This window comes from Carettochelys insculpta, chromosome 6 (genome assembly GCF_033958435.1).
Source record: "Carettochelys insculpta isolate YL-2023 chromosome 6, ASM3395843v1, whole genome shotgun sequence".
Classification (NCBI taxonomy): Eukaryota; Metazoa; Chordata; order Testudines; family Carettochelyidae; genus Carettochelys; species Carettochelys insculpta.
In genome coordinates, this window is record NC_134142.1 from 108223701 (window position 1) to 108248464 (window position 24764).

Below are 24764 nucleotides of genomic sequence, written 5' to 3' on the forward strand. Positions count from 1 at the left end.
GCTCCATTGATTGGCTAGATAGCACATGAAGCACTACATTCAGACCTGGATTACATTCAAATTTCCTTTAGAGCCCTAAAGAAATGTTGGCAGCTCTACAGCCACTGTTTGGTTATCATTGCTTTAGACTCACTAGGTGTAGTGGGAGGGGGATGATACAGTTGGGAACTCATGCTCCCCAACTCAAGCCAAAAAAGAATGTAAATTCTGCCCTAGGGCAGATCAGAGAGTTCCAAGACTCTGCTTGTTCTGTATAATCAGGTATAAAATGTCCATCTGCAAATGCTCACTAGCAACTGTTACATCACTGAAGGCAGGATACACACCATTCATACTGACTAGAATGCAGAGAGCTCACTTAATGGTGAAGGAAGCTCAGAGTTTCACTTAACTACCTTTTTTCCATTGCAGGTATCTCATCACCCACCAGTGTCAGCCTTTCATGTCAGCAATAGGAAGGATGGTTTCTGCATTACTGGCAGCATTCTAGCCAAGTCCAAGTTTTATGGTAAGGCATCAAATCTAAACACCCACATGTTGGGATCTTTTGCTTTTGTTTCTTCTGACGGACTTGTTAATCACACTAGTATATGGTGGAGATTAAAAACAAAGGGAAGTTTAAAGTCCATGTACACTGAAATGTTGTATGAACTCCACTAGATTTTTCCAGTTACCTTTTCCAGGCAGGGCAAGGTGGCCACTTACTGGGAAATGGTCATCTACAAATACAGAGATGCTCTATGGTGGCTCTTGGCAAAAATTCAAATTCAGTCGTGTTGCCCACACAGGGAACAATAGGTAGAGGTACAAAGTCTGCTCTGTCACACACCGTACAAGCTCATTTGCTTCAGCAGATGAATATGTGAGCACAGAACTTAGCCCATAACACAATACTGCACAACTCTTGATTCTTCAATATGAGATTGGCACTGAGATCTCAACTGAGATTTTTCAAATAGGCTGCATCTACACTAGCAAGTTCTTTGGGAAAATCCGTCCCTTTTTCGAAAACACATGGTGCATCCACACACAAAATGCGCTTTTTCTATCTGAGATTGAAAGAACTTGTCTTTTCTTCCAGAAACCATTTTCTGCTCCGGGATCAGAAAAAGTGCTTCCTTTCCCAAAATAAATAATAAATAAAAATAAAATGTGTACATTTGTAGACACTGCGGGCTGTTTTCTCGAACAAGCTGTCCTCGTGGGCTGTGTCTACACTAGCAAGTTCTTCTGAAAGATTTTTCAAAAGAAGGGGGCTCTTTCAAAAGATCCTGTGGAGCATCTACACACGCAGACTGTGTCTACACCTGCATTCGTCTTTCGAAAAAGATGCATGCCAATGAAGGAAATTGAAAATGCAAATGAGGTGGCTTTCCATATCTGGCCCCTCATTTGAATATTGTTCCCATTAAAAAAAGGAAGAATTGTTCTTTTGAAGGTGGGGTTGACTTTCAAAAGAACTACATCTACACTGCTTTTCGTCTTTCAAAAGAAGATATGCAAATGAGGTGCCAGATATGTAAAACTGCACCTCATTTGCATTTTAAATTCCCCTCATTTGGATACCTCTTTCAAAAGAGGAACGCAAGTGTAGACACAGCCACAACATGTTCTCTTGAAAGTAAATCAAAAGAATGTCGTGCTCCTTTTGAAACTGTGCTTCCTTTCTGTTTCAGGAAGAGCGCCCCCTTTTGAAAGCTTCTTTCAAAAGAAAGCATGTAGATGCTCTACAGGCCCTTTTTTTTTTTTTTCTTCAAAAGAACAGTCTTCATGGGGCCTGATTTCTTTTTCGATTCCTGGCCCATTCTTTTGAAAGAGCAGGAGCTGTGTGGACGCTCTCTTTTGAAAGAGCAGATCATTCTTTTGATCTGCTTTCTGTGTGGATGAGCTCTTTCAAAAGAAGTTATTTCGGAAGAGATCTTCCAGAAAGGCTTCTTTCGAAAGATCCCTGTAGTGTAGACGTAGCCATCGTGCTGGATTTTTCAGTCCCTAGCTCATTCTTTCAAAAGAGCAGAAGGCTGTGTGGAAGTTCTCTGTCAAAAGAGCAGATCAATCTTTCAGTCTGCTTTTTTGTGTCTGGAGGTGCTCTTTCGAAGGAAGATCATCTTTCAGAAAAGATCACTGACGTGTAGACACAGCCATGGAGCTGGAAGATTGTAAGGGCTGGATTTTTGAGAACTTTGAAGGGGCTCAGTTGTACATTTGCTTTACGTGTGCCATTATTGCAACTGGACTGTCAAGTCAGGCTATTTGCATATATCCATTAGTGCATGTGAAATATCTGACTTATGTGTACATGTAAGTATACATCTGCCTCTGATGTCAATTTCTAAGAGTGGGGCCCAAAAGTTCCACAACAAAATCTACAGATATCGGATATAAATATATAAAAAGACACAGCTGCTTTGGGGCCTACAGATCATGCAACTACTTATACTTGTTTGTCACAAGACACAACATCCATCAGGTAGTTAACTGGCTGGGATATGTGACAAGTCACTGCTGTTCTTACAATTTTTATGGCATGTTTATTCACGATCAGACATAATTAAAAGAAAGTATGTAATAAGGAATTTTGGAAGACAAAAACCCACTGAGCCCTACATTACATAAAATCATAGGAATTGCCTTACCACATGAGATCAACAATCTGCCAAGCCCAGTGTCTTCCCTCTGGCGATAGCTAGTTACCTGTTGGTTCAAGTGGAAGAGTCCCTATAGGGGAGTATTTTAAAATAACTTACAAGATAGATTTCCACTCTCATTAGTTAATGGCTAGCATGTACCCTGAATCAATAGGGTTTATTTATTTAATTTGTGACCCTGCATTAAACTGAAGTCTCTTGTTTAAGAACTGGAAAATGAGTGAATTAGCTTAGCTATTTGTTTTACAGATGGTCTCATATGGTAACCTTTTCTCTCTATAGGTAACTCACTTTCTGCTTTGTTGGATGGAAAAGCCAAGCTTACATTTCTAAACAGGGGGGAAGACTACATCATTACTATGCCATATGCCCATTGTAAAGGTAGGGTGTGAAATGAGTTCAAAAACTGTCTGTAGAAATCAGTAGAATGCTATTATGGGATCCTAATGACTCTGGGTTCAGTTCTTCAGTAGTTCTCCCTCTTACATCCCAGATGAAGTCAGTGGACACTAAATGCATTGTTAGTCATAACAGGCAACTCCCACTAAAGTGCTTCGAAGGCATGCTTGGCAACTCAGGGCAGAATTAGTCTGTTGCAAGATTCTATCAACACAGTGGAGGAATTAGTAATGCAAAGTACGTTACATGCACTGTGGGTGAGGCCATAATGATTTCCTCTTTGTTTCCTAGCTAGTAAGTATTTACAATTGCAACTTCAATGTTAAAATACAAAACATAAGTTAATGCACATCTCTGCTTTTTCAAGAAGGATTTAAAGATTTTTATTATTAATTTATTTCACCCTGAATCCATTTTTTGTGTAGGGACATATTTGTGAAATTGGAATTGGACAGCAAAATGACAGCACCACCCCACAGTGAGGTTATTACTCAATATTGTGTCTAAACAGGATGAATCAAAATCTAATCTGTTTAAACTGTATTAAATATCCAGTAGCTCCATTGCAATCAGTGAAGCTGTTGCTGACTCAACTTTGTAACTAAATAATGAATTTGCCCTTAACTCTAAACTTGACATTTTGGCCGACATGACTAAAGCCAGTTTTTAAGAAGCCTAGGCCACTTTTTCTTTAATTAGCCTGCAGACTAGCCTTCATTGAGGATTAACCACGTGGAAAATCTCACCTTTTATGAATTATGCTATTTTTGAGCTAGACATCCACACAGTCCTAATCTTTTATTTTTTATTTTTTTTTTACAGTATCAGTAGGAAAAGTTTGCATTCCCCTTTACCTGCACACCTCCCTGTCCCTGCTGTCAAAGTTAGGAGCATGCTAAAACACGGAATTCACATAACCTTGAGTGATGTCTATCAGAAGAGAATGCATGTGATCCTTTTGTTACACATTCCCTCCCATCCTTTGCCACACACAGAGCTGGATTTTTCCCAAGAGTTCAGCTCCATTATATGCTCATTTAGGCATCAAAATAAGTGTTGCTGAAGGCTCCTAAACACTTCTAAAATGCTATCCCTTCTCTGCCTTCAGGCAAGTATTGAGTGACTGAGGTACTTCTAAAGATAACATCTTGGAACCCCTCTGGATGGTTTTGAGAGTGTGGACGGGGAAGCAGAACAGGAGAAATGAATGTTTTATGCTTAGGTTACAGAGCCATTTTTGAATATCCCGGGCCTTTGTTGTTTAATCAAGGCTGGAAGGTGAAGCTAGACAAACTCAGACTGGAAAGAAGGCAACATTTTTAATGGTGAGAGTAATTAACAATTGGAGCAATTTACCAAAGGGCTGTGGTTGCAATTTTCCAGTCAAGCATGGATGTTTTTCTAAAAGGTCTGCTCTAGGAAGTGTTCATGATAAGTTCTATGGCCTGTGTTACGGAGGGGTGAGATTAGGTGAGCATGCTGATTCTTTTGGTCTTGGATCTATGAAATTATAAAAGCTGTCTGAATTTGGAAACCAGCCCATTGCCTTTGCAAGCATCATCTTTTATTGTTTTGTTTTAGGTATTTTATATGGTACCATGACAATGGAGCTTGGAGGAAAGGTTACTATTGAATGTGAGAAAAGCAGTCACAGGGCAGAGCTGGAGTTCAAGCTAAAGGTAATAGACACAATTCCCTTGATCTGTCTCGGAGCCTCTGGTTCTTTCTTATCAGTGCCAGATATCCAGGAATCAGACACAGAATCTTATAATAGGAAGTCCCTCGTGAGAGAGGAAGCACAGTCTTGTGACTAAGGCACAGGGCCAGCAGTCAGGAGACCTGGGACCAGGGTTTTAGACCCAACTCCATCACTGAGTTGTTGCGTGATCTGGGTCAATTTATTTAGGTTACTGTACACATCAGCTGGGATTCTACTCCCCAGCACAGATAGGCTACTTGAGCTGAGACAGTGTGTCTAATGTGCTAATTGTAGCTGTGTAGTAGTAGCAGCAGCATTGATGACCGGGTTGGGCTAGCTGCCTGTGTCTACTCCAGCAGTTAGCCCAAGATGCTGATCTGTGCTGCCACAACTGTGTGGCTGGTTTCTGCATGTTCAAGCAGTGCCAGTGCATGTGTTTACTCGCACAGGGAAGTGAACTCTCTGGAGTGTAGATTACCTTTATTATCAGATTTATAGGTCCCTGCCTGCCCTTTATTTTTTGTAGGTGCCATTATTTGTGCTTGCAATTGAGATCCCCGTGTGAAGTCAAAATGTGGCTAGCAGCCAACACTGGGGACTCTTGTAGGCATCCTAATAGAAGTGGGCGTTCAGGAAGGCTTAAAAGACAGGGCCCTGTCCTGCCACTTCTCAGGGAAACTGAAATCACTTTTTAATAAGCATCCATTCATCTCCTATACTGATGAACAATCTCTGCCTATCTACAAACTAAATACAAAGAAATAGACTTGTGGTGGCAACAAGTTCTGCAAGATAGTATAGGCCCCTTAGGGTAAAGCTGGTGCATTGTTATAAGTTTCCAAAGAACTTGAATCGTTTACAAATTCTTCCCGCAGAATCGTGCGGGAGAAGGCAATGTCTTACTGTTGCCAGCTTGTATTGGCAAAGTAGCATAGTTCACCACAGCTTCCTCCAGTATCATTTCAGAAGTGGGGCTGCCATTTTGTTTCCAAACCAATCTTTCCATGGGGCTTTTGGCCTTGCATCCAGCCCACTACAAAGAAAATGGAATTCTAAGGACCTGGTATAACTTAATGCTTATGACCATAAAATGATTCAGTGTTTGCAGACTCTGCTGCCTTCACTGGCTTAAAAATCATCTGCTATGACTGAGAGCTGGCTTGAGGAGGTCACAGTAGCAAACTTGTTAGATATTATAGTGTGACTGTGTCTTACAGCCTTAGCCACATTTATAATAGACCTGTGAGCAATTAAAGATGTGATATGTGGCCTTTTTAATATGGATGCTTGCCAGTATTCTAGTGGATCAGATATGTTTGTTCCTGCAATACTAATTGCTGATTAATCCTTTTTGATGGATGGTGCAGTAACGAATGTTTTACAGTATCAAATAGTCCTGTGCAGCTCCAACTTGCAAAAAAATGTTGGAAAGTGGCAGTTAGAGCAGATGAAGAAATATCACTGGGTGGTGGAAATGGAGCAGCTGCTCACTCTACTGCTGCCTTTTCCTGTGTTAGCCAGGTGGAATGTGAACGGAATTTTTCATTGTGCTAAATAATCGCTGGAAATTCCCTTTTGCATTACCCACTTAAGCCTTGTCTACAGGGAGGATTTGCTCCTCTTACAGTCTTGGTGACTAGGCTCGGTATAGTTGGTCTGCTTCAAAACCCTGCTGTAAACGAGGAAACCCACTGTTTGTGTGGTTGCAATTTACACTACTTTGAAATGAAGCTTAAGCTTCACTATTGCAAACATTATTTTGGAGGCATTTATTCAGTCTGCATTAGGGTTTTGCACTGGCAAAGCTAAATCAGTGTCTAGAAACCGATGGATGAAATTGGGGCAAATTGCCAGCATTAACATCCAACAACAACACATGAAAGTCTGTCCCTGTTCCCTTCTGTCTGCTACAGTGACTTCACTGTCAAAAGCAGGATGGGGCACAATGGTAAAGGGTGTAAATTCCAGAATTCTTGCCTTTCCTCCCCGTGACACTGGAGATTCAGATCGTTTTCAGTTTTGTTCTTATATGCTGTCTGGGCTTTTTGGCTCTCTAGTTTTATCCAGACTGATTATTTTTTATAGATATAAAATAATTATAATTAAATAATTATTTTATAACTATATATACATTATAATTGTTTTTCCTTTACAGCCCTTCTTTGGTGGCAGCACAAGTATTAACCAAATCTCTGGGAAGATTAAATCAGGAGAAGAAGTGCTAGCAAGTCTTGATGGACACTGGGTAAGAAATCCTAATCTGCACTGCTAACATATTTTTAAAAATAGAAGGGTGTGGTCATGTGTGGGGCAGGGGGGAATTACATCCTGAAAACTGTCAAAGCATTTTGTTACTTTCCAGTTTGAAACAGTGCCTGGTTCCAAACTAATATTTCTGCCTTACCCCACATCATTCATCTTTGGTTGGGGATGGGGAGGGGTGGAGTTCAATGGGACATATAACAGAAGGCTTGACTACCTCTGGTCTTTAAAGCTCTGCTAGTTTAGTCAGACTTAAGGGTTGGTGACTGGAGTGTCCATACCTGCAATTTCTAGGAGACCATCGGAGTCATTCCAGTGACTTCAGTGCTCTTTGGATATGAGCAGGAGATCATGGTGGAGATATTGATGGCAGCAAACTAGGGCTGGCAACTTGCCAGCCCTAGACCAATTGGGATGCTTGTCTAGACTCCATTATCAAAGCATCTGAATGCCTTTCAATCTTTAATGTTATCCTCACCACACACCTCTGAGGTAGAGCAGTGCTATTATCACAGATGGGGGAATGAGGAACACAAAGACTGTCTTGGTAAAGGTCACCGTAGTCTGTAAAGAAATTGAACCCAGGTCTCTGGAGACATCCTACCCCTCAAGTGCAAGCTTAACGTCTGTTGGAAATTTAGTCAGAATGTATCCACCCTTTGCCGTGGAATGGGCCGTGTGTGTGTGTTCTGTTCCAATCCCCACTCTGCATGTCTGTGATTTTGATTAGTGCTGGACTATATAGATTAGAATCTCCATGCTGTTTTCTCTCATGACTGTTGATTAGATTACATAATGCAGCCGTGCTGCCTTAGCGCCTAATATCATCCAGTTTCATGCTGCTCAGTTTTCCTGCCTTTGTTACTGGGTTTCATCAGCCCGGAAATAATTTGTTCTTATTTTGTCTTTTGCGAAGAACAGTTGGCATAGTGAGTTAGCTAAACCCCGTTGCTTCAAAGGGCAAATCTGTAAGGTACTCTTTGCTTGTGGGTACTATGTGTGTTGGGGAAGGAAGGGGGGGGGTGTCTATTATTGAGGAAATAAGAACATCAGCCCATTCTCAGCTCTGTGTGCTTTTCTCTAGCATTGTGCAAAATCTCAGTCCCCTGTCCATCCCCTTCATAAATTGAAAGGTGCTACTGCTGATTCAGTGCATTGCAAGTGTAATTCCCAGGAGACAAGGAAAGGAGCTGGGTCTAGGTCAAGAAGCAAATCCCAAAGCTTCCCTAGGCTCTGGGTGTGATGTGACAGGTGCTGACAGCTTCTCTGTGTATGTGTTATAGATACACACCTGTTTTTAATGGGCTTGCGGATACAAACCTTTTAAATTTGCCTTTCAGACTTTTAGTGCCTAACTCCTCCAAGCTCCATAGCTGGAAGGTATTATGGAGCTCTACTACCCTGACTTGTGACTAACCCCTCTGTTCTTCCCCAATCAGGGAGCTGGCTACTATGCTGAAATCTTGTTGCACCGGAGGAGGATTGTGGGAGGAGTTCTGGGAGGAATCTGCAGAAGAGGAGGAGGCTGGGGGACTTTGCCTGGGGTGGAAGAGAAACTGCAAAGTGACAAAGTGACTAGGAGCTTTGCAGAAGGTGGGGATTAAGCTGAGCCTACGAGGCAGGTTATAGGTGTACCAACAGCCATTACATGTGAACAAAAGCAGCTGGGAGGCAGGTGGATAGACGGTGATGGGTAAAATGACTATCTGTAATCTTAACATGGCCTCAACAATAGTCACACCACGTTCAGGTGGCTGAATGGCAAACTCTTCCATGCTATTCAGCAAATGCAATGATACATAATTCACTCCAGCCTAACAAATGTCGTCATGTTCACTATATGTTATGTAAAGTACCAGGCTAGTTCATTTTTTTTGTGGTGTTGCTTTGTCTGTGGGCAGGCCTGTGAACTCACCTTGTTAGACAGAGGCACTGAGAACTCTAGTCCAAATCGGCCTCTGAGGAGTGGCGCTCTCCTCGTAGTTAGTTGCCAAATACAATGATAAGACATATGGATAAAAGGCTGGTGATGGCATTGGAAGAATTAACTGAGTTGCAGCAGAAGACGTTGAGGTAGCTGAGTGCCCCTTTGGCAGGGTGCAGCTCTCGTGTTTTTAAGCATTGTATTTTGAGATTTGGTAGTGTTAGGGGTAATATGCGGTGAGGTACTCCCCTGGCTCCTAAGCAGCCCAGTTTTTTACTGTTAGAGCAGGCAGCTCCTAGCACTTTCACCCACGGCCAGGCTGTAGTAACCAAACGGTTAAAGTTCTTTTGTTGTGCCGGCTGTGTTGCAGTGACAAAAGGGTTAACAGCAGGGTCAGGCTCAGAGCTTAACTAGTTACAAGTTTATTAAGCTACAGTTATAAGCATGCAGTTACAAAAGGCTATTGTTTACTTCTTATATGCTAGCAAAGTACAGGTGTTAACAAGTTACGTTACAATCCAATACAAAGATATCTGTTACCATCTAACACAATGATATCTTGACACTAGTTACAGAGCTCTAATTCTTTAGCTGTGCACAAAAAAAGTCGGAGACCTAGCATGGGTGTATCTTACCCTCTCTGCGTCTCTCGATACCAGCGTAGCCAAGCTGGATCGGTCACTCAATTCCGCGGAAAGACGAATACGAGGTTGGGCGTCCCCAGTTGTGGACCTCGGGAGGCAATCACCTGACCCGACCAGCAGGTAGTTGGTGGAATGCACTCAAAGTTAGAGTTCTGCTGGACCCATATTTTATACCCCTTTTGGGTTACGTATTCTCTTTCTTATCTGTGGTGCCAGATCATACTGGTCTGTCTTTGTGATGCCAGTTTGTTACAAGGGCATTTCTTACTTAATTTGTACTTGTAAGACAGGAGATAAGCAATTTGAGAGTACAGGACGTTCTTTTTGTGAGGGCGGGGCACTTCCCCTTCTGGGGTGATATGTGTGTATGCATCATATCGATCAATGCCAGCTGGGGTGATTTCTTGAGGGCCCCCCCCCTCTTGTGTTGACAGTCTGGCCTGTTAGCCTTCCATCTGTACTTTCTGTTTCTCAGGGTCACGATAAGCTAGCATATCTGGGCCTCAATGAGGGCATCAAAGACCATGCTGTCAGCAGCCATTTCCGTGCCCTGTGTGCTCCTCGGTGGAGCGGGGGCAGCGAGCAAGCTGGCTTGTAAGGGGGAGACTTTGTCTGGCTACAGGTAGTCTCTGCTTTTCTTGGGATTCCAGGTGTGGCAGTGGGTGGGGGAAAGGAAGGACAAAGTTTCCTAATAGTGAACTTGGGCTCTATTACTCATTGCTCAACTACTAAACTGAGGGGACCATGTTAGCACTTCATATATAGCCTTCAAAGGATGAACAGGTGGTCAGCAGTTGGTGAATGCAGTTCCTTCTCTTTTGCCTTCTAATAAACTTGGCCTGTGTGTCTTATTTTCAGTGAACTTCCTGCTGCTCCTGGATAGTTTTCAGAAATATTTATTGAAGCTATCTGGTAATCAGGAAGGAAACAACTTTCAAACTAACGCTTGCTCCCCAGCCTGGCAACAAGCTTCTTGCAGTGTTCCTTAGGGTTATATACCCATGTGTTCCTGCAGTTAGTGAATGTTGCCCTTCATTTTCCCTTTTAGGATGGGGAAGTGTATATAAATGACCTGAAAAATGGGAACACTGAAATATTCTGGAACCCAACCAGGGAAGTGCGGCGACAGAGGCTGAAACGCTACATTGTGCTGTTTGAAGAGCAAACAGACTTTGAATCGGAGAGGTGGGTAGGTTGCTGGAAACCAGCCTGCTGAACTTCCTGATAGTCTTCATTGAGCTGCAATTAATTGTGCATATGTCCCTGCTGCATGATGTCTTTTATTCCTTGCATAGTAGTGATGATGTATTATTTCCAATGAGTATAAATGATAGCATGGCCAAGTCCTAGGTCTCAGAAATGGTAGAGGCCACTCTTTTGTGAAGTAAAATAAATGCATTTTTCAGGACTCTTGAAAACATGAAAAGAAATCTCTGTTATAACTGCTGGAACTGAATACCAAAGGATATGATAGATTGTTCATTTGAAGTGCTTTAAATCAAGTATGGATATCTTTTTTAATAAGTGCTGTGTTTCAATCACACATTACGGAAGTCTATCTTCCTGAAATTTAACAAACTCAGAGAGTTGGTAGCTAGGGTCCCATGGGAAGCAAGACTAAGAGGAAAAACAATTGAAGAGATTTGGCTGTTTTTCAAAGGGACATTATTAAGGTTCCAAGAACAAATTATTCCACTACCTGGGAAACATAAGAAATATGGCAGAAGATCGCTATGGCCTAATCAGGAGATCTTAAATCTAAAAATCAAAAAGGAGTTGCACAAGAAGTGGAAACTAGGTCAAAGTACAAAAAATGAATATAGGCAAATAACACATATGTAGTTACCTGGTGAGATAAGCATTCTCAGAGAGTGGTTATTAATGGTTCACAGCCATGCTGGAAGGGCATAATGGGGCGGGGGGTGGAATTTTGGGCCCAATTCTGTTCAATATCTTCAACAATTTAGAAAATGGCATAAAGACAATACTTACAAATTTTGTGGATGATATCAAGCTGGCAGGGGTTGCAAGTGCTTTGGAGATAGTCTCATAATTTAAAACGATCTGGACAAACTGGAGAAACAGCCTGAGGTAAATTGAATGCCGTTTAATAAGGCCAAATGCAGAGTACTCCACTTGTGTGAAACTGATTGTTCCTTCCCAGGAGTACTACAGAAAGGGACCTAGGGGCCATAGTGAACCATAAACTAAGTACGAGTCAGTAGTGTGACACTTGCCAAAAACAAAAATATAAAAAGAAAACCCACGATGATTGTAGGATGTGTTAAAAGGAGTGATATGAGCAAGACACAAGAAGTAATTCTTTCATTCTACTCTGTGCTGATTTAGGCCTCAGTTGGAGCATTGTGTCCAGTTCTGGGCACCACATTTCAGGAAAGATGAGGAGATATTGGAGAGGGTGCAGAGAATAGCAACAAAAAATTATTAAAGGACTAGAAAATGTGATCTATAAAGGGAGACTGAAGTAACTGGGTTTGTTTAGTTTAGAAAACAGAAAGCTGAGAGGGGACACGATAGCAGCTTTCAAGTACCTAAAAGGGTGTTACGAGGAGGAGGGAGAAAAATTATTCTCCTTAACGTCTGATGTTAGGACAAGAAACAAGGGGCCTAGACTGCAGCAAGAGAGGTTAAGATTGGATGCTAGGAAAAATTTTCTATCGGGATAGTTAAACACTTGCAGTTCTAATATTCAGTAATCCTAAACTAGAGATGGGAATTGCTGATCTCCCACATAACACACACCATAGAATTTCACACAGACTGCATGATCACAATGGCCCTCTCTGGCATTAAAAGCTTAAGCCCCAAAATCATCCATTGACCTTCACCAATGTGGGCTCCATTTTTTACACAGAAACCCCAGCATGCTGATCAGGAACCTACCCTGCCTGAATTAAGCAGGAAATATATGTCTGCATACAGAAAGGCAGGAGCAGGTTACTGCTCTTTGCCATGCCTCCAGTCCCTCATCTTGTCCTGATTGAGCTGTGCAGGGAAGGTACTGTCACTCCTTAAATGTTGTTGTATACAGCACCTTGCTCACTGAGGATCTAAACGTAGGGCCCCAATGCACCAAAACCCTCGAGGACCTCAGAATGTGGGTTGTCCTCACTTTAGGTAATCAGGTGCAAACCCATCAATCCCCTGAATGGGCCTTTGTGATTTGAGCTGCTTCTCACAGACAGACAATGGGCAGCCGCTTTTAGCTGAAAACAGCTCTGTCTCTACTGAATCCTGGGTATTCTACTCACAAAGTTCAGGTTCCAAGAACTCTCCATTGTCTTCCCACTCCTGTCCACAGAATGCTAAATGTATGTGCATCTTCTTTGCAATTGTCTAAAAGTCTGTCTTTCTCTCAATACATCATGTGGCCTGCACATCTAGCAGCAAACAGAAAAGCGAATGCTCTGCAGACCTCTCTGAGCTAGGTGTTGAATGTGTTATCAAATCTGTGTACCTGAGGACAGTTCTGTAGCAAGGTGCTGTGTCATTAGAGGATCTCATGGTGCTTTACAAGCATAAGTCTAGTTTAAAACAGAGGTGGTATTTAATTTATCTCAGGAAACGATGCCATGTCTGTACTAAAAAGTTTGGTGACAGAGTTTTTGCTAGCTTACAGCTACTCATTCTTAAAATGGTAGCGCACCTGCACACTTGGCTGCTTTTGCTGGTGTTGCATGTCCTTGTGGCTAGAATTTGTGTTTAAAAACCACACTGAACAACAGGTCACTTCATATATTGCACCTACCCAGTAATCCTCTGGGCCAATTTTTGTGCGTGTAGAATCACTTCCTATATGTGTATGTAGGGTTTTTTATGCACTCCTTCCCCTGTTGCTATATGATGGATCAACATGCAGAGAAAAAACATGGAAGTCTGATTACTAGATTGTTGCCCGCCTTTTTTGGATGGCTAAAATGGCTGGACTGTGATCTCTCTCACAAGTGTATTAAGTCTTATTCTGCACTTTACTAATGTCTGTTTAAAGCTTAGAGTGCAACAGAATTGTCTATTAGATTCCAGCATATGTGGCAGGCCCAGTCTGACCAGGGTTTCCAAGATGAAGGGAATGAGAAAGGGAGGAAAGTCAACAAAGCATGAAGGGTCAAATCTTATGTGCTGGAAGCCCTCTTTTACAGGATGCAAACACCATGAACCAAAGTGTGTGCAAGAGCAAATCAGCACATTAATATATTTAATTGGTTGTTTTGGCCATCTAAATAGCCATTTTCATGTGCAAATACCTAGTTTGTGTATCTAACTCCAGTCATTTCATGTGCATTTTCCCCAAATGGACTGCTAGAATTAGCCTTGGTTACTCTGACTACCATTTCCGACTCCTAGACTTAAATGGTTAAAAAGATCTGTTCAGTAAAAGGTTTTCTTTTGGTCACCTTTTAAACTTGCCGCTGGCCTCAGAAGGCTGCCTTACTATCTTTAGTGTTCCCTATGGGATGTATAAGGAACACTGCAAATCCTGCTGTTATCTTATCTGAGGTAAGGTGAAGATGGCTAATTGCTGAGGTGATTGTTCTACGCTGTATTCCTCTTCATGCTCCTGCTAAAAGACCATTTAAAGCCAAAGCTCAGGCTGACTAAACTTACTCTAATTCTCATAGTGCATCTTGGTGGACGGGGTGAACAAACTTTTTACATTGGGCTCCACTTATCATCCCTGCAATTAGCAGATCACTTCCCTCATTCACCTAAACTGTCTAATGTAATCCAAACTGATGGAAATTTTGGTTATGTTCATATTAATAAACCCTTTCAGCATGTGTAAGAAAATATGTAGAATGTAAAAACCTTTATCAGTTGATATTAAAATGTGAATAAATACATACACACACATAAAAGGAATAACATATTTCAACATTTCTAATGAGATGGATAAGCCTGACACCTAGCATCTGACTGTGCTGGGCTCCCCTTATGAAGTTTCATGCCCCACCCCGAAGGGGCCTACCTCCAACTTTGTGCACCACTGGATTAGATGAACATTTTGTAAGGCCCCAGCTAGCTGAGTGTGTTGGTGGTTTGAAGACAGTTGTATTTGATTCTGTTTATTTCTAGACTTTGGCAGCATGTAACCAGCGCAATAAACAAAGGAGATCAACACAAGGCAACTCAGGAGAAATTTATGTTGGAAGAAGAGCAAAGGAATGCTTCACGGGAGCGGAAGGAGAATGGCACAGAGTGGAAGCCTCTGCTCTTCCGACATGATGCCACTACCAATGAATGGCACTACAAATATGAAGAGTGAGTGACGTGATGCACGTATAGGGATAAGTGTGACAATAATGGGTTAAGTGCAGACATTGCCTCTTGGCTTCCAGCAGAATTACAAGATGCTGCAGGTTGAACCTCTCTAATCTGGAACTCTCATGTCCAGCAACATCCATAATCCATCATTATTTTAGGTAGCTGAACAACCACTTATGATGGGTGTTGCAAAGTTTCCTGCTGTCCCATAAAGTTTGTTTACAGCCACCAGTCCTGGCTCTGTGTTCTGTGCTGTTATGTAGCTGTCATTTATGACTTCTAAGAGTCCAGTAAGCAGTGGAAGTGTTGATAATGTGCTAGACAACATCGACCTCCTGTCACCCAGCACCGGTCAAGTTCCAAGGGTGCCAGATTAGAGAAGTTCAACCTGTATCTGTGTATAGCATACTCTGGCCTGCTGCACAGCCATCTGATGCCTGGGACCACTGGTCCTGCCCTTGCATCTTCCCAGCACCGTGGGCAAGCAACCCCGCTGAATTCTTCCTAGTGCTTACTTGAATGTGCAGTCCTTTAGAATGAAAAGATCAGCCCATGCAGTGGGGGAGCTCCTGGGTATTTGTACAAATCGAGGTGAGATCAGTAGTGAGGAGAAAGTGTTACCAAGAAGTACAGCAGCCTGAGTCTGACAGAGTTGTCCACCTCAGTTCAGTTTCCAAAGACTCACCAATATTGCAAAACCTACACCGCGGCTGGTTCCCATGAACACACTTGTTAGCAGCCTTGGCAAAGAAAAGAGACCAAGGACTCAGAGAACCTGAACATTTCCCTGACTTCCTGTGCTAGGTTGATTATGCCTGTCTGGCTCAGGGTTTGAGGCATGCAGGTGAGCTAGTCTGGAAGCAACCTGTGTTCCTAAATGCCTGTTTGCCCTACCCTGGTTCTGCAGGCACACCAATTCAGCCGATGGGTGACTATTTGCTCTTGTGTGTTTGGAATTCATGCATTGCTTTTAATAAACCTGTCATGGTTCTGATTTTTTTTTAATGTGCTTTCTTTTTGCTTCCAAAGTTTAAGGCCCTGGGACCCTTTAAATGACATTGCCCAGTTTGAGAAAGATGGGATACTTCAAACCACGCAGAGACGCCTAGCTGCAAGGATGTCCTCCCACAAAACCGTGTGTCTAAACAACCAAGTTATACGACACAAGGTAACCATCACTCTACTAGAAAGCCCCGCTCTGGGAAGTATTTTACTTTTGCGTCTTTATTCATACATTCCTTTGATCAGGCACTCAGCTCTAATTTGCCACATTTTCTTAGATACAGCAAATTCCAAGGGCTGCCTCTAACATTAGAGGGTTGTTTTTGTAGCTCTATTTTGCCTCTGATATTTCCCTGGCATCTACTTTAGTGCTAATCTGCTAATGGTTTTTTTGGTAAGAGGCTGGCTGGCTGAGTGCCAGTTTGAAGAATCACTGTGATTGTGTTGAGATTTGATGCAATACTAATTACGTGCTAGGATGTCTGGAGCCTTCTGTAGGCAGCAATTATTTAAATCTAAAATAAAATCAGAATCCTTGATTGATACTCTGTGATTTGTGTTCGATAATATCTTCCCTGTACCAGTTATCTTCTTTTATTATTATTTTTACGATTGCTGGTTCTTTCCTTATGTTGGGTGGGGAATGGGGCTGAACTGAACATTATTGTCCAATATTTACAGAGCACTTCATTAGGCTAGATGTGATTTACGGATCTGAGCAGAGAACTAATGCCCTGGAATGAAAATTCTGTTCCTGACTCTGTCACTTCCTTTTGCATAAGTCTGGTCTGCTTTCCCCATTTATAAAAGCGAACAATGTCTACCTCCCTGCTTTCGTCTTGTTAGTTATTTATGGTTTGTAAAGTGCTTCTGACAGGTGGAGAGCTATATAAGAGGTCTAAATACTAGTTAACTGTAGCCCATACCAATATCCCGAATGTGTGTCCAAATACACAGTTCATGCTGTTTATAATGGCCTGAATCTGAACACATCTGAAATTTGAGGGAGTTTAGCTTTGGATCTGGATTTCAAACTCCTTGGTCAGTGGTATTGGGTTATATGGCTTTGGTTCTCCTGTTCTAGAGAGATGGGATAAAATGTTCAAAAGTGCATAAGGCAAATAAGAACACAGGAGACTCCTAATGGGCTGTTGTTCCTAAAATCTCTTTGACGCCTGTGAAAATCTCCCTCCTGAGATGATCCAGGCATGGCCTGCTGTTCTGGGCCCATCTGTTCCGCAGAAGCCGTGTAATTCAGAGCAACCAAGAGAACCACAAAATTCAGCAGGTCAAATTGATCCCTGGTAAAAGCCTGAAGTTTTACCAGGGGATTAATTTGGCCCGATGGATTTTGCGATTATTGAAAAATCTTTAGCTTCTGAAAATCTTTGAGGGGTGTGAGGAGGTGGGAGTGTCTTAATTAGATATTTAGGATCTGACCCAGAGAGGTGCTGAGCAGTTGTTCTTTTCAATCCCTTATCCTCCAGAGGACTTCCCATACGAGACTGGCTAATACTTAATCAAATTATTGAGTGTCAAGTTCTTGACAGTCTTCCTTTTGATAATTCCCATTTATTCAGAGATCTGGGCAAGAGTGCAGGCGTCGAAAAACTAGTGACCAACCATCCAACCACAGCCAAAACACTGAGAGCAGCTGTTCAACACCAGAGTCTGTACAGGAGCTGTCGGATGATGATGGCAAGTACTTGGCAAACCATTGGGCCAGATTTGAATACCCTTGCACAATTTTGGCACCTTATTTCTTTGCTGATTTGATCAGGATAGTATGAGGACTATCCCAGTCTGATTACAGGTGTCAGAATATGGCCCTTTGATTTCCTTTGACCTTGTTTTACTGATACTGTATTAGAAACACTTCTCACTCAGCATTTCTGTCTTCTGCTCTTTCCTTCCCTGCTAGTAGCAACCCATGTCAGTGAAGGTTGTAGTGCCTCTGAGAGCTGCCCAAGGACTGACTTAGCAATATCCATATTTTCTGTAGCATGAAACCATTGTAAAAAATTTGCATTGCAGCCACTTAATAGCCCTTGATTTAAGGAGTGCGCAGGCCTACTTTTTCCACTCTTCTTCACCTTGCCTCCGACCCCACTGAAACATTTTTTAAGTGGGTGACATGGTGCCCTTGAAGATGTTAGGGAGTAGAAGGACTGCAAACAACTATATAGTTGCACTCACCCTGCAAAGGAGGAAGCTGGTCTATTTGGGTGGAGGGGCTTCTGTACATAGACTTTATATCAGCCTCACGCCTGGATTTGGTTTTCATGATAAAATTTCCACTCATCATTGAGTTCCATGTTTGTGATGCCCTTTATTTGAAGTGCTTTCCTTCATACAGCTGTTCACTTGCTTGGGGTTTTGTTGCACATATCAGAGATGGTTGTCCCTTCGATGTTTTGCTGCAGGTTTTGAAAGTCCCTGTACTCGGTGTGGAAAGGAAATGAATCACTTGAAGGAAATCCACATGACTGTCCTTTCCCTACAGAAAGCCCAGCAGGACATACACAGGTCGTGATTTGCATTCGTTGGCCCCATGATCTCAATAGGACCCAAAACAACCGCTGGTGTTTAACTCCTCTGAAGCTGGCCTTTGGAGACCGATTTAGTCAGAGGGGTGAAGTTTCAAGGTTCAACAATAAGTATTGTATTAAAATACAGAAAAGGATTAACAAGCCTTTACATAAAACAGTAACAGTATCTTCTCCTAGCCGCAGCTGGGAGCCTTACGGATCTTCCAGCTCTTAAACCTACAGCATGGATGCAGCCATCTAGCCAGTAGTCTGGCCAGCTCCCCAGAAGTCTGATTGCTAGTTGGCCATAGAAGGTCCTGTTCATTAAGGAGTGCGACATGCTGACACGTGACTTGCACCCCTGGGTAGAGATAGAGCTGCATAGAGATCTCAGTGCTTGGCGTCACTTTCAGTATTTTGAGAACCCCAGTCATTGCAGAGAAACAGAAGCCTGAGATCTCCATTTTATACCATGTCTGAGAGACTGATGATCACACCTGGTTACTGCACTGGCAAATTGGAGTGGCACGCTCTGAAATGTTTGTACTGACTGGGTTGGGGGGGTATCCATGATGGCGTTGACACGCTAACTTGTCTTGGGATCAGGTTGTTGCCAGCCCCTCCCTGCAGGAGTATCAGGAAGCGCAATCCCTGCTGGAGCTTGGATTGCTTGCAAAGGGGAACATATGTATGGGGCTCTATTCATTCTCCTGTGCATTATGGATCCTGTGCACTCCTGTCCAGTAAAATCTACTGTAAAGTTTTCTAAGGATTCGTGTATACAAAGTGGAAGATCAACCCGGTCAGGGTCAACCTTCCAGAGTTCGATTTTGTGCGTCAGGTATAGACATGGCAAAATAGATCTTTCTGGGGTCAGCAGTTGACCCGTGTACTCCACAGTATTGCGTGGAGTAAGGGAGGTCAACAGGAAAGTATAGAAGCTAGGTCTATACTAGGGAGATAAGTCAATTCCAGTACATCAGTTCTAGCTATGCAAATGCTGTAACTATAATTGCATGTCTCAAATAGATTTATTTCCCTAGTATAGATTTAGCCTTTAAGAGTCTCTAAGTACAGATGTGGGTGGAGTCATAGGCACCAACTCTGTGGCTGTTCAGTGGGTGTTGTGCGCCAACTGGGAGCTCCTTAGATCAACACCTCCTGCTTGCTGTCTTCAGCTGTTCAGCAGCATTCTGGAGTTTCTGGGAGGGAGCAGGGACAGGAAGAGGTGTGGGAGGGGTGGAACTGCACAGCGTGGGAAGAGGCTGGGTCAGGGGAAGGGGTGGAGTAGGACTCAAATCTCCCTTGAGTACTGGGGAAGTTGATGCTTCTGGATGGGACCCTGGACTTTTACTTGTCTCTTTCCCACTTTGGGGGTGGCTGGTGCCCTTTGATATGCTAGCAGGGAGGCAGCTCCTATGTGTCTGGATCGGGGAGATAGGGAGGAGAATGCAAGAATGAGGAGTGGTCTTGTGCTCCGTACAAGCTCCCTTCCATCTGACTTTGTAGGCTGATTCTGTCCATCAGAATAGTTCCCAAAAGCACTGATCAGAAGGGCCATGTCTCCACTAGCACCCTTCTTTTGGAGGGGGCATGGTACTGAGGGAGGTTGGAAGATACTAATGAGGCATTGCCATGAATATGCAGCACCTCGTTAGCATAATGGCAGCTGCATGTGATTCAAAAGTGCTGCTTTTGAAATGTGTGCCACCTGTGTAGACAGAGGCCTTTCAAAAGGACCCCCTGACTTCGGCATCCACTTCTTCCCATTTGGTTTTGGGAAGAAGGGGCTTTCAAAGTCAGGGGGTCCTTTCGAAAGGCCCCTGGCTACATGGGCGGCGTGTGTTTCGAAAGCGGCACTTTTGAATCACGTGCAGCTGTCATTATGCTAATGAAGTGCTGCATATTCATGGCAACGCCTCATTAACATATTCTGAACTTCCTCATTACCATGCCCCCTCCAAAAGGAAGGTGGCTAGTGTAGGCATGGCCAAGGAGACTGTGTGAGAGTTAGTGACAATTGAGGCGCTCTTTGGAAAGCAAAATCCATTTTTCAGCTACTTGACAAGACTAGTAAAGATTTTTTTCCAAAGGCAGTGTTTCACCTGATGACTTTGGAAAGCTAATGAATTTGTTTAGGAATGAATAAAACGCAGCAGATTTGTTATTTCAGTAGGCAAGGCCAAAAAATCTGTTTTTACCTAGAATTAACAAATCTTGGCACCTTCACAGAATTTAGTGTCTTACCAAGAGATGGCAGTTCCTGAATTCTGCACTGCACTCTGGTCTGTGATGCCTTTCCCACTCATAGTGCTAAATTTTCAAGGAACTTGGCCTGTGTTGAGAATACTGAGCACTCAGAAGTGCTCCACACTCACCAGGCTCCATTTCCTGAAAAGCCCTGCACTCACCATGCTGAGATGGCTTGAAAACCAAGCTATTCATTTTGGTGCCTGAATTAGACATGGGCTGTTCCACAGTCAGGGCTGTCCTTTCCAGGTCCTGGTGCCTTCTGAAAATTCTGTTTCTACTATTTCTGTTACATGTGAAACAACCCTTTTATGAGAACTGCTTGCATTACAAGTAGCACCAGGAGATTCTGACAAATATTGTGGCTTCCTTGTTCTGGGTTCCTTGCATATATGTAGTGAGACAATCCTCTCAGTGGTTTTATGGCCTATTAAAGGTAGACAAAGGATAGAAAATAGGACATATTAATAGTATTCCTTTTGTTAAAGGAGAAAAGAAAGTTAGATCCTGAACTTGTCAAAACAGTCTTCTCAATTTAAGCCAAGGGGAGAATTGTCTGTGTAGGATCTCCAGGACTGGCAATGGTATCTGAGTATTCAAGACCTGAGGGAGGAAGTGGGGAGATAAGTTTCTGTAAAATTCTTTCCCAGATGTAAATGGCTTTGTTACTTTTTGTTTCAGAAACCTCACTGCTCTGAACAAAAAATCTTTCTACAGCAGGACCTCTTCCGAAAACCTCCTCCTGGACTCTCGCTGTTGGTTTCTCATTTGTGTCTTTCTTACGTGTCAACTGTTCATTAATTATGTCTTCAAATAAAAGCACTATGTTGGGCAGCAATAAAAGTTACTGGCTGCAGGAGGGGACACTCACGCAAGGAGCCCATCGAGGCACCAAGCACTTTAAAACCAATGCAGCAGAGATGGAAGAAAGAGACAGGCTAAAAAGGGACCCAGGAACCAGCAGTTTAGTTCCTTCCGATTGTCATTTGCCTTTTTACATGTACATCTTCAAGGACCTCTTTACCTGTACGGGCCTTAATGCTAAAGCCAAATGTAGCTGTAATTGTGCAATTTGTTTTCTATGTCTTGTCATTTTCTGATGCAATCAATAACTACCAAGCAGTATTGGTGCCCTAATAATGGTGAACATCCACATGTTTTTTGAATGGTTCCATTGGATTGTTTTAGAACTCTAAGGGTTAGGGGAGATGGGAAGCATTCTTATGGTCAATTTTCAAGATGCATATTGGATGCATTTCGTTATGAGAGGGGAACAATATATGAGGGTCCAGAACTCCAACCATTTGGTTATCAGTCACGATTTCTCCTAGGATCTTGCCATTGACACACGCACAGTTGGACCTGAAACTGTATATCACACTCCATTGCACAGAGATTGTAAATATGCATGATTTCCTAGAGTTGCTGGCTTTAGGAAGTGGAAATTATTTAGTAAACTGAGCTGATAAGGTCCTGAACTAGACCCACTGAGACAAATGTCAAAGATGCTTGTTTATAATCCGGGTCACTTTTTTTAATATGTGGCTGTTTTTCTATTATAATAAAACAAGAATTGTGTAGAATTCCTCTGAAATTGCCCATTGCCCCCTTACAGAAAGTGTGAGGGAGCAAGTAGGTGTGTTTGATTGTAGGCACATCTATTATTAACAGTCAGGAAGGGTAAGGGTTTTGCCACTGCATTGTTAACTCTGTTAATAGTCTTCCTATTTTACACCATTTTTAAAAAAGATTTGCAATATTCTCTGTAGATTGCAGTCAGTACTAAGCCTTTCTTTTCTGGCCTGAAGTAGTTCCAAGTGGTAAGTAATGCTTCATATATAGCCTTAAAATACTTAGTGGTGGTGCCAGACTGGCCAACTTTAAATGTAAATGTTTCAAATTTTTTAACTACATTCCTTGTCATGTTCCCCAGCTAGGGGAAACCTGTTTGTGCTTGATATGTTGAAATAAAATTACACAGAACTTTCAATGACAATGTGTGTGCTTGAGACTTTTGTCATTTTGTAGCTGTTTACATATATTTTGTGTGAGTTTGGTCATGTTTGCCTAATACCATGCAAGGCACTACATTTAGGCGTTTGGAGTGGAAATCCATCATCTATATGGAAAAAAACTCACATAGATACAGACAGACATCATCTTCCTCTCCAAACGTAAAAAGATGGACATCATACCCAATAAATACTATACAATAAGGGGTGTCCAGTGGGCTACTATCTGTATACAGAAGAGAGGAGCATTCTGTACAAAGTTTTGAGTGACCCAATGACTTATCTTTCTCCCAAAAGGAGGAGGAACAGCTCATGAGTGGTGGTCATGGAACTCTTTGACAGATTCTCTATGGCATGGGGAATCAGAATAGCAAAATTCTGTGATCTGACATTGTCCTGACTTTCTCTAATTTGGCCATGGTTTTCAAAAACAACAGCTGATTTTTAGTTGCCTGTCCAGCTAAAACTCCTTAAAGATCCAATCTAATTGTCACCTTGATTGATGAGTCCATCAGCCCTTGCAGAGAGAGCACCAATGACAGCACATTATTTGTAGTGTTTCAGCCAATCCTCCAGCCATTCACTAGTCAGGCTGTGAATGGCACCAGACACCCAATTGGCATAGTATACCTGACATCAGTGTTCTCTCTAGTTTTACCATCCATGTGCAGGATAAATTTTATATGCAATGAGATGTGTGGATATGTACCACCATTAGAAACACATGCTGTCAGCTGTTGGTGCTGTGGGCACTGTGCTAATCAGGTGGATGGCATTTTAATCTCTCCTGGGCATCAGCCCAAGCATTCAGTTTGGAGGGAAAATTGCCTGATGCTACAGCCCAGAACTCCTTAGCTCAAACTGTCTGCTATCCTTAGCCTCCGAAGTAGCTGGGATTACAGGCATATGGCACGATGCCCAACACAGTTGTCCCCTTTTTGCAAAATATCTTCACAGGGAGAAAATACCAGGATCTTTAATCGACCTGTGAGAGGCACACCAAGAATCAATGTCTGAAAGCTGAAGTCAGGTAAATTCAAATTAGAAATTTTACACAATTTCTAAATGTGATTATTCTTGATTTGAAGACAGCGAGAGACTGAGAGAGTACCATGTCCCTTAATATTCATAACATTACCGCTTTTCTGGAGAGTTTGCTTTATCCAAACACAAGTTATGGGGTTCCACAGAGGGGTAAGCAGGTGAAATTGTATTGCGTGTGGCATGCAAGAGGTCAGACTAAAGCAAGAAAGGATCATTCTCCTCAATTGATGTCCATGGATGGGGGGGTCCCAGCTTTCAGAGGGCAGGTATTCTGCACCGTCTAAAAATGAAGCATCTCTAAATGTTTCAGACTGGACACACAAGGTCACTAGTTGCCCTTGAAAATCTAGTCCTTAGCTGCTTCTCAAACAGGTGTAGTTCTAGCATTCCAAACAACCTGCCTCCAAGCTTGTTGTGTTCAGCAGCAAGCACTTATCTGGTCTTTCCTGTCTGTGCCTTTTCTTTGTTTTCATATTTTTGTGTTTATCTCCTTTCCAGACCTTGCATTAGATAGATAGGAATGTGCTGATAGAAACCTATCCACTTTTGCAGAAGTGTTATGTCTTCAGGATACAGTTGACGTAAGTTTTGGAAAAGAATGTCAAGAACTGTCTGAGCCAACAAGCAAGGGTACTGATTTGGAGGTCATTAACAGGTGCTGAGTAAGCAAATACTTCATATTGTTAGGACTCTTCCATTTTAACAAACAATATTCACCCTGGAGGAATTTCATTAGACCCTAGTCTTTATTGTATTAGTACTATTAGCAGTAATAGAAAAGTTCTTAGGGCTTTGTGGTTCAGTCAATGAAATGTCACCTTCGTACACCAATTTCCATATCAGAGGTAAGGTGTAAAGGAGCAGAAGTCTCCAACGTCTATCACTGCTTCACACATGGGATCCAGTAAAAACCAAAACCCTACCTCCTGCTACAACAGCAGCTGGATTCAAATCAACAAGTAATTGCTGTAGATGGAAATCAGAAAGGGAACATTAATTTGGGGGTGTGAGATGAGCCATTTTAGTGAATATCGTAAATGGAGAATATTTCCTGTGGTCAGCTGAGGATCCA

At 42.4% G+C, this 24764-nt stretch overlaps 1 protein-coding gene across 4 annotated transcripts in view; it reads left to right on the plus strand.

Annotated features, from left to right (window-relative positions):
• The window catches only part of OSBPL5 (oxysterol binding protein like 5), a 243061-nt gene extending 220436 nt beyond the window's left edge, over positions 1-22625 (plus strand). For all 4 annotated transcript variants that reach the window (XM_074997785.1, XM_074997784.1, XM_074997786.1 and 1 more), the window contains 10 exons: positions 412-508; positions 2928-3026; positions 4626-4723; positions 6899-6988; positions 10622-10758; positions 14668-14853; positions 15886-16024; positions 17439-17556; positions 18282-18384; positions 21318-22625. In XM_074997785.1, coding sequence (XP_074853886.1) covers positions 412-508; positions 2928-3026; positions 4626-4723; positions 6899-6988; positions 10622-10758; positions 14668-14853; positions 15886-16024; positions 17439-17556; positions 18282-18384; positions 21318-21453 — 1203 coding nt within the window. In that variant the 3' untranslated portion in view covers positions 21454-22625. The remainder of the gene's footprint in view (positions 1-411; positions 509-2927; positions 3027-4625; positions 4724-6898; positions 6989-10621; positions 10759-14667; positions 14854-15885; positions 16025-17438; positions 17557-18281; positions 18385-21317) is intronic.
• The last annotated feature ends 2139 nt before the right edge of the window (positions 22626-24764 follow it).